This window comes from Rhineura floridana, chromosome 20 (assembly GCF_030035675.1).
Source record: "Rhineura floridana isolate rRhiFlo1 chromosome 20, rRhiFlo1.hap2, whole genome shotgun sequence".
NCBI lineage: Eukaryota > Metazoa > Chordata > Lepidosauria > Squamata > Rhineuridae > Rhineura > Rhineura floridana.
Genome location: NC_084499.1, coordinates 1,273,642 through 1,290,753, shown reverse-complemented (window position 1 = coordinate 1,290,753; position 17,112 = coordinate 1,273,642). Strand labels below are relative to the sequence as shown.

The 17,112-nt window shown below is 50.1% G+C and overlaps 1 protein-coding gene across 9 annotated transcripts in view; it reads right to left on the bottom strand.

The window, feature by feature from the left end:
- Positions 1 to 1,024: 1,024 nt before the first annotated feature.
- Positions 1,025 to 17,112, bottom strand: part of EXD3 (exonuclease 3'-5' domain containing 3) — a 184,993-nt gene continuing 168,905 nt past the window's right edge. For all 9 annotated transcript variants that reach the window (XM_061603974.1, XM_061603978.1, XM_061603975.1 and 6 more), the window contains 2 exons: positions 10,644 to 10,740; positions 1,025 to 1,539 (listed from right to left, as the gene is read on the bottom strand). In XM_061603974.1, the coding sequence (XP_061459958.1) occupies positions 1,214 to 1,539; positions 10,644 to 10,740 (423 nt within the window). In that variant the 3' untranslated portion in view covers positions 1,025 to 1,213. The remainder of the gene's footprint in view (positions 1,540 to 10,643; positions 10,741 to 17,112) is intronic.

Here is a 17,112-nt window from a genome sequence, read left to right as displayed (position 1 = left end):
TGAAAGGTCACGTTGCCAGATCTCCTGCCAGGAACCTTCAAGGGGTAAGGATGAACGTGCGAGCCAAAGATGTGGGGCCCATAAGGGCCTAGGGGGAGAGCTAGGATACGCTGGCTGGAGGGCAAGGGAAACATTGCCCGCCTTCCCTCCACGTCTCCAGAGAAACAGTGGGACCTTCCGCATGTGCATCTGCGCATGTGCGCGCCTGTGTGAGAGAGAGAGCAAGAGCGCGAGAGAAGGAATCCGAGTCACAATTCATGTTGATTCATCTGGGGAAGAAAGGCAAAGCTTGGATTTCGAGTGTCCTCTGGCCTTCAAAGGCATTTTATTGGCCTCAAATGATTGCAGCCGCCACTAAGAGCATCTGGGCATCTATACAGCGGCGCACAGTGTTATAAAGCAGCTTTGATCCCCCGGATGTGAGATTCTGTGACTGTGGCAGAACATCTGATTTGCATGCAGGGGGTTCCATGTCCCACCCGTCATCTCCAGGAGGCAGGGCCAGGAAAGGCTTCTCTTTGCCTCAGACCCTGCAGAGAGAGGCTGCCAGCCATGCTGGGCTACTCAGGCTCATGGTCTGATCTGGGATAGGAGGCTTCTGACAGGTTTTGCATGCCAAAAGTCCCAGACTCAGCCCTGGCATTTCCAGTGAAAAGAATGGCAGGCAGCCGTAGGAGGAAAGGTTTCTCTGCCTGGAGGAAAGGGTGCCAGGTCAAATGACCCAACGGACCAGCTCAGTCTAAAGCACCATCAGGGGGTCTGATAACCTAAGCAGCTCTCAGCTCTGACAGAATTCTTCAGATTAATGGTTAGGGTTGAGCCCTTCTGGAAGCAATTTGGAGTGACTCGACTCACTAGATGCTCGGTGGGTGTTAGGAAGAATTGCCAGGGGGAACCTGAAATATTCCAGGGTGGGGATCATCTCCCTGGCGAAACTGAACCCAACACCTCCCGTTTCTGAAATTCAGCACTGCACTGGCTGCCTCCCCCAGGATAGCCAGCAGAAAGAAGCAAGAGTCCAGGGGATGAAAAGTCTCAGGAATGAGACGCTTTTAAAACTTTACAAATGGTTACATATCACTGGGTGTCCCAACAGATCGTAAGGAGAACGTCCCTCGTCTTCCCCCACATTTCTATGCATTAACATTGGCGTACAGCTAATTCCACATTAACTGTCAGCAGTCATCCCTTTGAGCCTGTCCCGACCCCAGGCTCAGACCTCCTCATAGAAGCTCCGGTTGTCTTCTGATAGGTCCAGCACCTCCTTGAACTGGGAGACCACATGCCCAAAGTGGGACCCTTCCCAGAAAACTTTGCCGCACTGGCTGCAGCAGTAGAAGCAGCTCAAGTCTTCCTTGGAGAGCATTCCGACAGGGATGGCCTCAATCTTCAAGGGCCTGCCATTGGGTAGCAGGGCCGACTCCACGTCAAGGCTCAACTCCTCCAGACACTGGCAGTTTGGACTGTAAATGGGCCAGTGAGAGGCGAGTTCAAGGGTTTCAGCCACAACGTTCTTGTCAGGATCATTTGTCAATTCGCCTGAGGAAAAAGGACACATTAGTTCTTCCTGTTGTTGGCCCCTCTGCGCCATTTTACTACTTGTTTGTCTCCCGGCCTGCCTTCAAGCTCCCAGCCCTGCATGCTATGTCTCTAGATGATGTACTGGCCTAGCTTTGACTTGTTCTCCTCAGCGGGTGGGGCAGTGACCCCTCCAGGTGCAAGGAAGGACATCACAGAGTCAGGCGAGGCTGCATGTGTTACCTGCTGGATGAGCCCCTGAACTCTCTGAGTTTGACCCCTTGCCACCTGCCTTGACTGGAAGGAGGGATGCCCAGAGTAGTGTCATACAGAGATGCAACAGGCAGCCTCCTCTGAAGGTGGGCATTTGGGCCTCTCCAGAGTCTTCAACTATTTGATCAACTTGTTCTCATGTGGTGCCAACTTTTGGAGATTCCAAGTCTACAGAGAAAACACTTGCAAAACACTTTCAGACACGTGGAATGCACAACATAACTGTAAAGGCCAATATTATTTATTTCTACTAAGCTGTGCAAATTTGGGATTATATCCCACATTTTTTTTCCATCCCACTAAACTCTACTCCAAGTAGACCCATTTCAACTAATGCACCTATGTTAGTCATGCTCATCAATTACAATGAGTACAATTAACACAGGATACAAACCCTCTCCCCACTTTCCCAAACTCAGCTCTCCTCCCAAAAGAAAATCCTTTTGTCTCGAGGGAGCTGGCAAGGACACGGCCTTTCCGCAAACAAGGCACCATCACTGGTCCTGTGTGCTGGTCCCTGCAGTGGCCTCCTTAAAGGGGCCAGGCAGAGGATGAGGAGGGGCATCTTGAAAGGCCTTTGAAAAGAATTCCCTGCAAGGAGAGAGAGAGAGAGAGAGAGAGAGAGAGAGAGAGAGAGAGATCTTGACAAGCCCCTCATTGAAAAAAACAGTTACTTTGAAGTAATTTTGCTTTTAGGACCCTTTGAAGTGTCACAGTCAAGAGAGGCCAGGGATTCATGGGTATTGTGGCTTCTCTCCCCCCCCCCAACAAAACAAAACAAAACAAAGCTCCACCCCAAAATCATGGATTCTGTCCTCCTTTAGAGCTGTCTTCACATGTAATTTAAATGAAAGCTCACACAGCTTTTAAAATATTCACATATTGTCCCACTCATGCGGGATTTAGAACCAGACATACAATTCAGCTTTAATGGGGAGAAAACACCAAGGCTCTAGCCCTTATGGAGGTGAAGATAGGCTCACAAAATAAGTATGAAATGGTTGGTGAGATTTCAGAGGAGGCTGAACAAAAGTCTTGCCCCCTTCATTATTAGCGGAAACTGGATAAATTATGCTACATTTCCACCTTCTATATGATTTTTTTTAAATCATCAAATGAATTAAAGAGCAACTTTTCTCTTAAGAGAAAACATACCCCCCTACATGCACACACAAAGACTTTTATTGGTGCAGGGGGAAAACCTGAATTTGTCAACCTGTATAAATTAGGCAAACAAGGCCTATTTTGCACATATTTGCTTAGGTTTCCTAATTTATTCTGATTCTGGTGGCCCTAGGAAGGGCAGAGCCAGCCTGCGCTCTAGAAACACCACCCGGCAGTGGCCGCCAATCCCAGCCATCTCTGCCTGCGGAGACTGCACTGCAGGGACAGACAGACATGCCAGCCCATCTTTGTCATCCTGAGGATGAGTTCAGGAGGGTGCCAAATGTCCTCCTGCTATTGGCCAGGAGAGACTGGGCTCATAAAACCTTTGCTCAGGTTCTCAAAATACGCCCTGTGAGCATTCTTGGAGGACAAAGGTCCCTGAGAAACTTTTCCTTAGAGAGAGATTGCAACTGATAAGCAAAGTTACAAGCCTGGGGAGGGAGGGGTGGGGGAGGCAACAGAGGATCCCTGACTGTCTTCCGCCTCCAGATAAGGGCCAATGGAGCCGGCTGAAGGGCTCAGCCTGAGGGGGGCCACCCAGGAAGACACTGTTCTGCAGGGCCACAAAGAAGCCACCTTGTTCCATCGGAAGCCTGCTCAGGCGGCCACTTCAACAGGCTGCCCATTGGCTGGGTGGCTCAAATCAGCCTCAAGGCTGCTTTCCAGGGCTGGAGGGAGAGGGGGAAGCCCTCCCACACCACATCAAATCCTCAATACTCTGACATGACAGAGGAGGGGTCCTGTGCTTTTTGCCCCATTCCCAGTGGCCTCACTGGGTGCACCCAAAAGGGAAGGCACATCAGAGAGCCCTGCTGCTGGGTCAGCCCAAAGGCCCATCGAGTCCAGCATCCAGAGTTCCCATGTGGGGAAGCCCCAGAGCAGGCCATGAAGGAAACGGCTGTCCCTTACTCCCCCAACCCCTGGGTGTGCGTGTCTGCCGATGGGGAGGAGGAGGGGGAGAAAAGAGATGCACTTGGGGACACTGTTGGAACATGGAAAAATTCCTGATGCTGTGACCCAAAGAGGATGCAGCTCCTCTAGGTTGGTGCTCAGATCACACAGAAGTTCTTCGTACCCCATCAACCCCTCTTCCACCTCCCAGTCACTGCAATCGAGGCTTCCCTTCAACACTTAATAATGGGCATTTTGCTTGTAATCAGGAGTGTAATCATCCAAGGTCTCAGGGAGACCCTTTCCTTTTTTGGGAGCAGGGTCCCAATATTTTCAGCATCCTATGATATAATCAGCATGAAAGGGGAGTGTGTTAGCCACTGAGAAGAGTCTTCTAACATGCTTCCTTGTCCTTTCCTGCTGGTTGGAGCTAATCAGAGTGAAAGGAGCTGAGTCATCCATTGAGAAGACTCTTCTCAGTAGCTAACACTCTCCCCTTTCATGTTTATTGGCTCCTAGGGATATCTGTTGTTGTGGGAGAAGGCATTAACAAGGATCTCATTCTCAAACCAGCAGCAAAAAGGGGGGGCATGGCTATGACAAACATGAAGGGACCCTGCATTTTGAATTTGCCACTACACTACTGCTTGTAACATTATTAATTTATACAGCTCTTTGGAGCTGTCATCACCATAATCTATACACTTATACTGATCTCAAGTCTTCGAGTGCTCACATTTATGTCACCAAAACTGCACCACCCATGCACAAGATGCGGGTATCAGCAGACTCTGGCTACTTCCAAGGTTTTGCAATGCAAAAAATATTTAGAAGAAAAAGCACCACCCCTAACTGGAGGGGTGGGGGGAAATGACCCAAATAGCCCAGTGAGGATGGAGCATGCTCAGTGGACATGGAATGCTGATTTGACAGTTGAGGGAAAAAACAGAAAACCTGGTGGGAGGGGGAATGGAATGGAAAAGGAGGTTGGAGGAAGAGGCACATAAATATAAAAAGGATAGAGAGAACCATCTCATTGTCTTGAAAGGCCATTTCCTACTTTATATTGAGAAGCTATTTTTAAGCATCCCCAGGGACAGTGAACGCTGCCCATAGAAACCCGAGATTTCATGGAGCTGGGATTGGCACCAGTGTGCCTGTCACTCCACCCTGCGCAACCCTTCCAAAAGCAGCTCTGTGAGAATGCTCAGTATGCATGGGATACTGCCTGATTGTTGCAAGGGGGGGGATGGAAAACTGGAAGAGAGGGGGGAGGGAGGGAGGGAGGGGAACGGAGTGGCTGGTAGCCTGAACAGAAGCACTCTGCACTGCAACATTTTATTGCAGGGCCCCATTTGTATATTCTCGTAGTAAACTCATTCCCGTAATGTTGGCCATTTTGCAGCCAAAACAGCAGCATCCATATACAGTAGGGCCCCGCTTTAGGGCGCTTCGCTTTAGGATGCTTCGCTAATGCGGCGGTCTCAGCTAGACGCAATTAGACTAAAGCCCCACTCATACGGTGCTTGTTCCGCTTGCATGCCATTCTATTCAATGAGTTCCGCTTTTCAGCTGTTTTCGCTTTTCGGCAGGGGTCTGGAACGTAACCCGCCATATGAGTGGGGCCCTACTGTACCAGATAAAGGTTTGCAGAAGTACTAAAAAAATAGCAACCGCCCCCCTCCAAGCAGTAGCATCTTCTGTGAGCACAGGATGCTGTCTGTTGGGGAAGGATGGGAATATTCAGGAAGAGCGCATGGCTAGAATCCTGAACAAAAGCACTCTACACAGCAACATTCTGATGGACGAGCTCAGGTTCTCACCCCACCAGCTCTCTAACAAGCCATATATGACTAACAGCTGTGTGGGCTACTAAAAATTATGCTGCCGACTACGTTTTTAATTGGGAGACAGATATGTCAGTGGCTCTTGCTGTGCTCATTTTTTAAGTGGGGCGGGTCGGACTGGTTCCTTTTAAATATATTGTCAGATGTGTATTGCTGTTTTATATCTCATTTTAATGTTTTTGTTATTTTATTTTGCTGTGTATGTCGCTTTGAGTGCAGAAATGTGACTCACATATATGAAGGAGAAGTAATTCTGAACTATTATTTGCTCAGAAAGTCCAGAGAAAGAGGTTGGAGGTGGGGTGAGGAGGTGCATGCTCAAGAGCAACTCAATTTCTCTCTCTTTGCTCTACGTTTCTACCCGAGTTTTCTCCGCCCGCCCGATGAGACCCCGGAGTTCAAGCAGTTTGCCTCAGGACCACCAAGGTGGGTATCACAGCCATGGGCTGATCTGTCGGGGCTTGCTGGGCATTCCTGGCCAAAAAACAAAGATGAGGCATCAGGTCCCAGAAAAGAGCACGAGTGGCAGGAAATGTTCCCAAACCTGGGAAAACCTGCACAGAGCCTTAGGTTAAACATTCAAATGAGTAATTATCCAACGATTAATTGTCCTTTAATAACATGTGAGCTCAGTTGTAACAATAATACTAAAAGAAAAAAAGATGGCAAGGGAAAGAACAGGCACGGGAAAATACAGGATTGGGACCGATTCCAGCAAGAGCTTATCTTGACTTGGACAGACCCGGGTTCCAAACTTCACTTGGCTACAAACCTTAACCTGGTGGCCTCATGCCAGCCACTGCTTCATTCTCTGCCCAAGAAACCTCACAGGGTTGTTGTCAAGATAAAAATGGGAAGTTTTTTTTTTAAAGAAACCTAACAATAAACCAACACCTCTTTTTCATAAATGCATCCAGCTTTAAGTGAATCCCAGTTAATGTAGGATCCCGACGGATGTCCATTTTACCAAGGAAAAAGGCAGAGACCTTTCTCGGGTGTTTTTGTCACGCATTCCACTGCATAGTAACGGCAGCTGATGCGTGGTGAAATTCTCCTTACCTTCTGGGAAGATCACACACGGGCGCCCAGGCTACCTCTGGGGTGGAGAGCCAAAGGCAGGCCGTGGGGGAGGGGGTTGTTATTATTAAATTTCTTACCTGCCTTTCACCATGAGGCTCCAGAGCAGATCACAACAATTTAAAAATGCAGTATTAAAAATAACTGGTTTTAATACTCAATAACAAAGCAGATGATCTGAATGGCCTCCTTCTCAACCAGGTGTATGGTGGGACTCCCTTTGCTGCTTAGTGGAACGACTCAGGAGCCCCTCGAACATGCTCAGACCAGCTTTCCTGTGGGTCTCTCCTGTGTGTCTCCATGGAAGGTGAACCTGTGGCCCTACAGAAGGTCTGTTCTGTTATTTTTTATCCCACTTTTCCTGCAAGGAGCTGAAAGTGGCATACACGGTCCTCCTCCCTCTTCATTTTATCCTCACAACAACCCTGTGGGGTAGGCTAGGCTGAGGGACAGTGACAACGGCCCAAGATCACCCAGGGAGCCTCATGGCTGAGTGGGGATTTGCACCCTGGCCTCCCAGGGCCTTGTTCAGCACTGCACCAAAGTGGCCACGCTGGCAGATGGGGATGCTGGGAGTTGGAGTCCAGCAACACAGAAGCCCCCGACCCCTGGCTGAAAGGCCTTTGGTTGCACGGGTGGGCAGGAGCCACAAGGCAGGCCCTTGCCACACCCAGCTGGGATCAGGGAGATGGCCAGGCAGTCAGAACATGCCCCACCCCCACAGTGGAGGGTCTTTAAGGGTCAGAGTGGCACTGTGGGACAAGCCCACAGAAAAGTGGCTCCTGCTACCACGTTCACAGGGTGCCAGAGAGAGTGGGCAGGCGGCCATTGCACCACGCAGCTGCCCTTGACCTGTGGAGAGATGCTCACCGCTTGGCCGGAGGATACAGGAGGCCCAGCCCAGCTGGCCAAGCAAGAGAGGCCTGCTGTGGTCAAGTCACCCTGCTCAAGGGCTGCCCAAGGGCCTGCGGAGCCCCTTGGCTTCCGCCACTGTCCCAGCGAGTCAGGAACAAGGTGGCTTTGCAGGTCCTTTTCTCAGGTGGGGGGAGGCAGGGAGCGGAGCCTCTCTCTTTCCTAACCCCTCTCCGTGAGAAACCTGCCCAACCAGCTTGGCTGGTCATGGAGGGAGACTAGGAAGAAAGAGCTTTCGAAAAGAAAAATCTCACAGGGAAAGAATTGCTCTGTAAAGCACAAAGCTGTCCCCTCCCTCCCTCCCTCCCATCTCAGGTTCAGGGATTTTGAAAGATGGACAAACTCCCTCAACTTCTACACAGTCATTGTTAAAAGCTGCCCTTTGAGGCCCACAAGTTGTGGGAGGGGGTCTGATGGCGCACTCTGTGTGTGCGTTTGTGTATCAACCTAAAACAGCCAGAACTGAAACACAGAGAGCCTGATGTGCGGAAAATGTGTTGTAGCAGCGGCAGCGGCAGCAGCAGCAATAATAATAATAATAATAATAATAATAGAAATGGACTGCCTTCAAGTCAATCCCGACTTGTGGCTACCGTATGAATAGGGTTTCCATGGTAAAAGGCATTCAGAGGGGGTTTGCCATTGCCTCCCTCTGAGGCTGGTCCTCCCCAGCTGGCTAGGGCTTATTTATCAGACCGTATCTCCCTGTATGAACCTGCCCGGGCCCTGAGATCTTCAGGAGAGGCCCTTCTCTCAGTACCCACCTCCTCTCAAGTACAATTGGTGGGGACGCGGGATAGGGCCTTCTCGGTGGCAGCCCCTAGGCTGTGGAATGCTCTTCCTAGGGATATAAGAATAACCCCTCCCTGCAGTCCTTCTGGCGTCAAGCAAAGACTTTCCTATTCCAACAAGCTTTTGGTATTGACGGTTGCTAAAGTTGGGACTGCTGGGAATTGCACTACTAATGCCGAATTTTACTATTTTTAAATAGGTTTTGATTCCTTTTTTTATTTAGCAATATGATTGGTTTTAATATTGGATGTAGTTTAATTTCATTTTAATGCAGATTCTGTATGTTTTAATTATATGTGCTTTTATGTGGAAGCCACTGCGAGTTCTAGTATTGGAAGGATGGCGGGATATAAATAAAGAATAACTAACTAACTAACTTACTAACTAGGGCCTGCTCAGCTTGCCACAGCTGCACAAGCCAGCCCCGTCCTTGTCCACACCTGCCAGCTGGGGGGCAACTGGGCTCCTTGGGACTCTGCAGCTTGCCCACGGCTGCACAGGGGGCAGGGCACGTGACCCCTGAGCCACTCCCTGTGGGGGTGATCTTTAGCTGGCCCTTGACCCAGGAGACACGAGCGGGGATTTGAACTCACAGACTCTGGACTCCCAGCCAGGCTCTCCTCCCCACTGTGCTATACCAGCTGTTAATAATAATAATTACATTGCATATAAACTAATTTAAAAACATTATTTTGCATATGAGGAATCTGGATCCAATTTGTTAAATAATAATTAAAAAGTTGTTTCTGACCTGAGGAGAGAAAAAATAGTGAGTAGAACAGAACTGGGATGATTGATAAATGCTTGGCGCTTATTTTTTAATAAGCATTTGTCAACCATCCCAGTGCCGTTCTACTCACTGGCTGGCACAAGGGAAAGTGGGGGCATTTTTGCTTCTAGTTTAGCCGTTAGGTCGTCTCCGTCAGCTCCACCTTATATCATTGCCAGGGAAAGGGCTAGAGGGGGGCTGGGGGGCTCCAGCACCCACCCCCATCCCCACAGCGGCCAGGCTGGCTGCAGCTGAGGGGTTCAGCAGTGTATGGAGGTTGGCAGGCACCTGGCGCCCTGGCCCTGGGTGACCACTGAGGGAATGGGGCTGATAGGGACATGGCCCTGAGTTTTCTATAGGGTCCCCCAGAGGATTCTTGCTTTGACAAAAACCCATTCCTTTCATTCTCTGAGGTTACTTAACTAACTGCCACCGCTCACAGGATGAACATGTTCCCAGTTCACCTGACTTGGCTTTTGCACAACAGGGCGGGAAGAATCCGCTCTTTTACTTGCCTTTTTCTGGCAGTCCAAGGCAACAAGGTAGAAGGAGGACACTCTTTTCTGCCTGCCTGTGGTCCTCTCCTGGTTTTGTGGTTGGTTTCCAAGACAACAAGGGACAAGCTTTCTTTGCCTGGAGATGATTCTTACTCACCACAGGTGACTAGGTGAAATACTTATGATCCTGCTAAACTTACTCTGCATATGCTTCAGTTTGTGGTGGGAAGACGGAAAAAAGCTGTGAATGCAGGAACGTAAGAACTACCCTGCTAAATGAGACTAAAAGTGCCTTCAGCCCAGCAACCTGATCTCACCTTCTCACAATGGACAGGCAGATACCTCAGCTGGAAGCCCCCACGCTGGGCATACATGAAATGGATAACTTCCCTACTCAGAGGTAGGCTGCTCCTGAACATGGAGGTTCCATTTAGCTATCATTGCTATTCACACTGAACCCAAGGGTGTAAGAATTTCCCTGCTGGGTCAGACCAATTGCCCACCTAATCCACCATCCCACATCCCAGAGTGGTCAGCTGGACGCCTCTGGGAAGCCCCCAAGTAGGGCATTTACACAATGGCCTACCCATGTTATTTGTCCCCTGCAATGGATATTCACAGACAGAAAGCCACACTCTTCCAGGCAGAGTCATTCCCACAGTCTGAACATAGAGGTTCTATACAATCACTGTAAAAAAACACCTCCCATGCCTCACTGGCTTCTGATGCTTCCCAAGCACTTCCCAAGACACTTTCAAGCCTACCTCTGCATCCGTAAGAGTGAGAAACGTGTCTTTCCTTTTCAAGATGAAAGCAGAAATCCGCAGACTACTGAACTATACGTGCAGGAATGCTGGTGAGGCCATAGTACCAAAGACTCTGCCCAGAGCCTCTTCTTACCTGGGGCGCCATCTTCTCCCTTCAAGCAGCCTCTCAGCTTCATCAGCTGCATCATCTTCTCCTTGGAGATCTTCAGGTACTGGTTGCAGTTGCAGGCCTGCCCACAGGAAGAGAAAAAGGCAGCACTGACATTTGCAAGGCTGGTTTGGTGCCCCATTGGCCACTTTGTCCCTGACCAGACCGCACGCTCAGTGTCTTACAATCTGTCCCCCTCCAATTCACTGCTGGGCCAGAAAAGCAAAGGCTGAAGATGCTCACAGGGGCCTCTCTCCCACATGGGCCACAAGGAGGCTCCTGCTCTCTCTTCCCAGTCTGGAAGTTAATGACTTGGGACTCCCACATCGCATAGGAAGAGCCCCACAGCTAGATCAAAGCAAACGCCCATCAGATCCTGCACCCCCACCCACAGTGGAAAACCAGATGCCCTTCCTGGGAAGCCCACAAGCAGCGCTTGAAGGCAGCGGCTATCAGCTGAGGTTGACCCCGCACCCCACCCCACCCCACCCCCTGGTGCTCTGCCTCTAAAGTGGAAGGTTGTGAATACCCGGGGTGACCAGGAGCCATGAATTTGTCTTGCCCACTTTGAAAGCCCTCTAAAGTAGGGGCCACCCTGGCAGACAGCTCCAGAAAGCCATTTATGTCACCTGCTCTGAGTCTCCTGCAGTTCCACTGACTCACCCCCAGTCTGATGAAAGGGGGGGGACTTCTCTCTATCCACTTTCTTCACACCACGCTTGGCTTTATGCTCATGTCCCATCCCCTGCCCCAGTCACCCAGGGCCCCAAAGGCTTCAGTTCTTCCTCCGAGGGACAGCATAGCTTCCCACTGCTTGGACAACTGCTACCTTTCCCTTTTTGAGACAGGGCCAACTTAGGGGTTTGTACCATAAGACAGTTTGGTCTGAATTACACTAGCTGGAAGGAAGCGGGGGCTCCTGCTCACAGCTGGAGGCCAGCAAGACAGGGACCCCCCTTTGGATGATCACAGTGAAGGGCGTGGGAACATGGCAGAGTTAAAGTATAACTTGAGAAGGTTGTTGAATGGGACCTGCTCAGAGTTTCGGCTATTTTGAGTAAACAGAGGCAGAGATCTCTCTCCCCCCACCCAACCAACACACACACCTCTTCCACTCCTAGCTTTTAATGGCATCACATATGAGGTTTTGAAAGGGGATTGCTGCTACCAGCACATGACTTGCTAGTTACATGAGGCTATGGATTACTGGGCAGGGAACTAGGGGTGCTGGACCACAGTTTAGTGGGAAATACACCAGATGCCAGAGGCATTATTTCTAATTTAGTCACATATTCTGTTCTGCTCATTTAAATCTCTCCATCTCCGGTTTCACCAAGGACTTGCAGTTGTGCAAAGTCTGCGGCTCAGGTCCAGCTGTTTTGGCTTAGCAGCTCAGGTTTTGCAAAGGCTTATTTGAAAGGGCTTGCAGAGGAGCTGCATTGCAAACGGGCATTGCACCTTGTCCCCTTTGTGCTCCAGAGGACTCAAGTTAGCCAGCCAAGCTATATGGGACACAAAAATCCCCCCCTGGCAATGACTGATTTTTCAAAAAAGAGAAAATAGGTGCTGGATGTCATGCCCTTTCTAACCCCCAAATGAACGATGTCTGTCCAGATGTGTGTTGCTCACTGATAAAAAGAAATAAGCGTGGGTCATGTTCATGCTCGTCGTGGAGCAGATTGTATCTGAGGATGAAGCACAGGCATATAAAGTGAGCCTTGTGCACAGGGGTCCTAGGCAACCTGACCTGAGATGAGGAAAGAGGTTCCTTTACAGCTCCAAGTACAGCAAAGGAAAGATTTTATGGGGTGCAACTTCCTTGGTGAAAATAACCAAGACAGACATTCCCTCTTATGATTTATAATTGGCCATTTATATTGAACACCTGATGGACTGTAGGGTCTGGCCTTTGTCTGCCACTAATGAATCTTGAACCCTTTGCCTGGAAAGAGGCCCTATTGCTGCTTGTCCTTGTAAAGTTTATGGCATTGCTGCACAAAGCACAAAGGGCGCCTGAGGAACCTTGGCACATCCTCACCTGCGTCAGCTGAGTGGCTTGCCGACTCCTCAGGCAAGGCCACCCTTGTGCCGTCTCCGTCACCACATGGCCTCCCAGCAAAAGCCGGCCATGAACTAAGAGGCAGCCTGTGCTTGTCCTGGCCATCCAGACATGTGTGCAACTTTCGTGCCTCCATGACATAAACCTTGAACATTTTCAGCTGCTGTCTGTGCACCCCACCCCCACCTGTATAGGCTTGGAGAAAACAGAAAAACTGCATCCCAGGGCGCACAAGTTTGCAGAGGCCATTGGTAAGATTTTTTCTCCTTGAGATTTTTTTCCTTCGAAAATCTCAAGGTGGGGTGCATGGCTCACCCCTCAACACCATTTATCCTCACAAGAGCCCTGCCAGGTTGGTCAGTGAGGTCGGTTAGGTATGACTCGCCCAAAGTCCCCAGTGAGCTTCATGACCAAGTGAGGATTTGAACTAAGGTGAGGTTTGAATTGTGGACTTCCTGGTTCATAGCTCACCCTTTTACCGTTACATTGCAACAGCTCTCTCCAGCGGATTGGACACCACACTGAGCAAAAAGAACGATGGGACCGAATCATGCTGGCTGCAGATCCTAAAAATGCTTTGCTCCTAAGTTATTTATTATTATTAATTATTAAATTTATATCCCACCCTTCCTCCCAGTAGGAGCCCAGGGTGGCAAACAAAAACTAAACCAAAAACACTCTAAAACATCTTAAATATATTAAAACAAAACATCTTTAAAAATATATTAAAAAGCAATTGTAGCACAGATGCAGACTGGGATAAGGTCTCTACTTAAAAGGCTTGTTGGAAGAGGAAGGTCTTCAGTAGGCGCCGAAAAGATAACAGAGACGGTGCCTGTCTAATATCTAAGGGGAGGGGATTCCAAAGGGTCGCTGCCACTACACTAGAGGTCCGCTTCCTATGTTGTCTGGAATGGACGTCCTGATAAAGATGATCTTTCAGGTATGCTGGGCCCAAGCTGTATAGGGCTTTGTACACCAAAACCAGAACCTTGAACTTGGCCAGGTAGTGAATGGGCAGCCAGTGCAATTCTTTCAGCAGAGGGTGACATGTTGGCGATACTCTGCCCCAGTGAGCAGTCTTGCTGCCGCATTTTGCACCAGCTGCAGCTTCTGGACCAACCTCAAGGGCATGATCCAGTATGGCAGCCTTCCCCAGCCTTCCTGGATGTCCTCTAGGTGTTTGGGACTAGAGGTACCGTCAGTCCCAGGCAGCACGGCTGTGCAACATTGGGGCTGATGAGAGTTGTAGTTCAAAGCATCTGGAAGGAACCAGGTTGGGCAAGGCTGCCTGTGCAGCTCCTGTAGCTCCACGGGGGGGGGGAGTTGGGGAGGGTGAGCTGCATCTCCAGCCCCTGGCAAGCTCAGGTTGCCTTTTTGCTGAGTCAGGGGAAAAGCCACGCAGGGCCAGATGCCTTGAAGCACCCTCTCCAAATGCCCGTGTGTGCTGTTGTTTTTAAAGCACCTCCCTGGAAGGGGCTGGGCAAGGGGGGGGGACTATGGGAATGACTCCCAGTAGAAAGAGTGTGGCTTTCTCTTTCCTGTGAGTCTGTCACGCTCCAAGGGCAGGAGAGAACCTGGGCCCAGGCGAGGTGATGCAGCCTCAGTCGCAGCCAGACTCCCTGGGAACGGTGCCTGGCCCGTGGGATGCGGAGGATGGCACCGCCTTTGCCATTCCTACGAGAAATTCTTCTGGGTGGTGGCAGGGGTGGGCTGGGGGAACTGGGCCCACTTGACACCAGCAGCCTTGCCAATGTGAACCTTGTGCAGCCAACGGGCCAGGCACTGGGGGTGGGGGGCCGGCAGGCCATTAGGTGGGATCAAAGCAGCCTGTGGCGGCCTGTCAATCAGGGCTGTTGGAGTGGTACAGCTAGGCAAGCAAACTGCGGCCACTGAGAGACACCAGCTGCGGCTTGGACAGGCAGGGAGAGGGGCGGTGTGCAGTCCTGTATGTAGGGCTAGGGGCCAGAACACAGGGCAGAAGACACCTCTGACCTGGGAATCCCATCTGCTCAAGGCCTTCCAAAATGGAGGCACACACATTATCCTAGGGTTACAATGACAGGTCATCTAGGCTCCCTGGACTAATTGCGCCAGCTTCAGGTGTTGCCAGACAAATTTATAAAAACTATCTTGTACTTCCCATATGGATTCTGCCTGGACTCACTTAAATGTGTCATTTGAACATTAGCTAAGATAAAGGTTGGTGAACCTGAGCGGCTGGTTCTGAGCAGACTTTGCAAGACCAAAGTTGCCTAGATTAGAACTGGGCAAAAGAGCAGGATAAGGAAGATTTCACATGACAGTTTCCCACATAAGCCTAGTCAGGGCCCAGCCCAGGTAATCTGAACTGTGCCCAAGAAAAGCTGCAACTTTTATAACGTATTCAAGCAAAGCATGTTTCTCCGATTCTGGCTAGCCAGGGAGCTCTATGGGCCATTGACACTCAGGTTGCAGGAAACCTCATTCAAATCCTCTGGTTACCCAGATGTCCTCAGACATTGGCCAAATACTTTTCAACATTATCTTGGCAGCTATCAGGACTAGAGACTTGGTTTTTGCTTTTAAAGAAAGCAGAGATTCCCGAGGAACAGTTTCCTCAAAGCCCTGCTCAAGAAGGCTCAGTGACGTCTGCCCAGCCCAGCCCAGCCTAGCCTGATAGCATGGAGCCATTCTTGGGTTCCCAGCCAGAGTCCTAGAGCCCTGGAAGGCTCTTTCCTTCCGGATTCCCTCTTGCTTCTCTCCCAGCCTGGGAAAGGCTGCCGTGGGAACCCAGGCCTGGTGTGACTCCTGAGCTCCGTCGAGGGTTGTTGCTTCAGAAGGGTGGCAGCCAAGTTCCGTTTCTCAGGAGGCAGCAAAAAGCCCGCCTGTGATTTGGCAATGACTAAGGGTGAGCTGGGGAGGTTTGCCCGAGCGTGGGAACTGCAGTGGCAGGAGGCCTCCCTCCTCAGGGCTGTGCTCACCTGGGCTGCAAGGCCAGCCCAAACGCTGTTCCCGCTGGGGAATGCTGTTTCTCAGAACACGCCCCCCTTCCCACTTCCCTGCCATGTTGCACCACCCTTCGCTTTCCCTCTGCCATTCTGCTTTCCTCTACAGCATCAAGGGCCGCCACCAAATGAGACAGAACGTTAAAGAAGAGCAGTGCTAGATCAAGCCATCTGGAAAGGCAGCAGCAGAACATGGAGGCATCAGCCCTCCCTAGTTGTCTGTCCCTAATATGATACTCTGAGGAAGACTGCCTCTGACTATGGAGGGTCTACCATGGCTAACAGCCACTGGATAGACTTCTCCTACTCCTCCATGAATTTGTCTGCTTGCTGCTTTTAAAATTAATTTCATCAGGATATCTTGGTGAGAGGGTTCTGCTCAAGGATAGGGTCTGATTGGTCCCAAGAGATAGCAATGGGAGCAAAATCTCCCCAAAATTAGTCAGGTGCACCAGGAGAGGAATTGGGGGGGGGGAGGTGTGTTTGCTCTCCCTGCAACATGTGGGTTGCTTTGATTGCAAGAGCAACTTGAGGCCTTTTATATGAACCTACATAATGTTTATGGGGCACACATAATGTTGTTGGCGCTCCAGCCTGGCTACCCTGCTGAAGAATTTTTAGCATAGCATATACAGAGACCCGAAGGTATATTTAGTTATTTTGCACTCAGGTCTTCCACCTTTTGTTTTCTCCACCATGTGCGAGAAACAGGCGTGCATCTTGTTGTTTATCACTGAAATCTCCGGAATGCACCTTGAATGTCACAGTCTGCATACCGCACTCACCACAACAGCATGATAAACATTCTGTACAGATGTATTTGTTAAATCTTTTAAACAAAACAGGATATTTGGGGTGAGAAATATCTGAAAACATAAAGGGAGGGGCAATCCAGGTTTCTGCTGTCTCCCTCTCCCGTCCCTCCATGCTGGCCTGGTTCTGTACACTTCATGCCTGCTGCCCCATCACTGGTGTCAATCAGTTTCAAAATCTTCTGGAAGCGTTTAGCTTTTGCCTTGTTTTTGTCACTTGAGTTGTTGCTGCTGCAACTTTTCACCGAAAGCTCTCCACCCACCCTCCTGCCCACCTACCCCCGCCTTGACCCACTTGGCAGAGTAGTGGGGCAGGAGCAGTGACCTCAGAGAGCGTTGTGACATCACCACAGAGCCAGCCGGACAGGAGGAGTAGGTCTGCTTCTCGCGGGAAACTTCTGTAGTCCAGCAGCGGGGAACAGGCCTGTTGGACTACAGCTTTGGATTTTGGGGTGCAGAAAAAATACTGGCAGGGCTCTACCACACCTCACCCTAGAGATCAGCCTCCAATGAACTATTCCAAACTCTTCCTGCTGGAGAGGTGGAGTTACAAATACATTCGACTCACTTTATTTATGATGTTGATGATGATCATC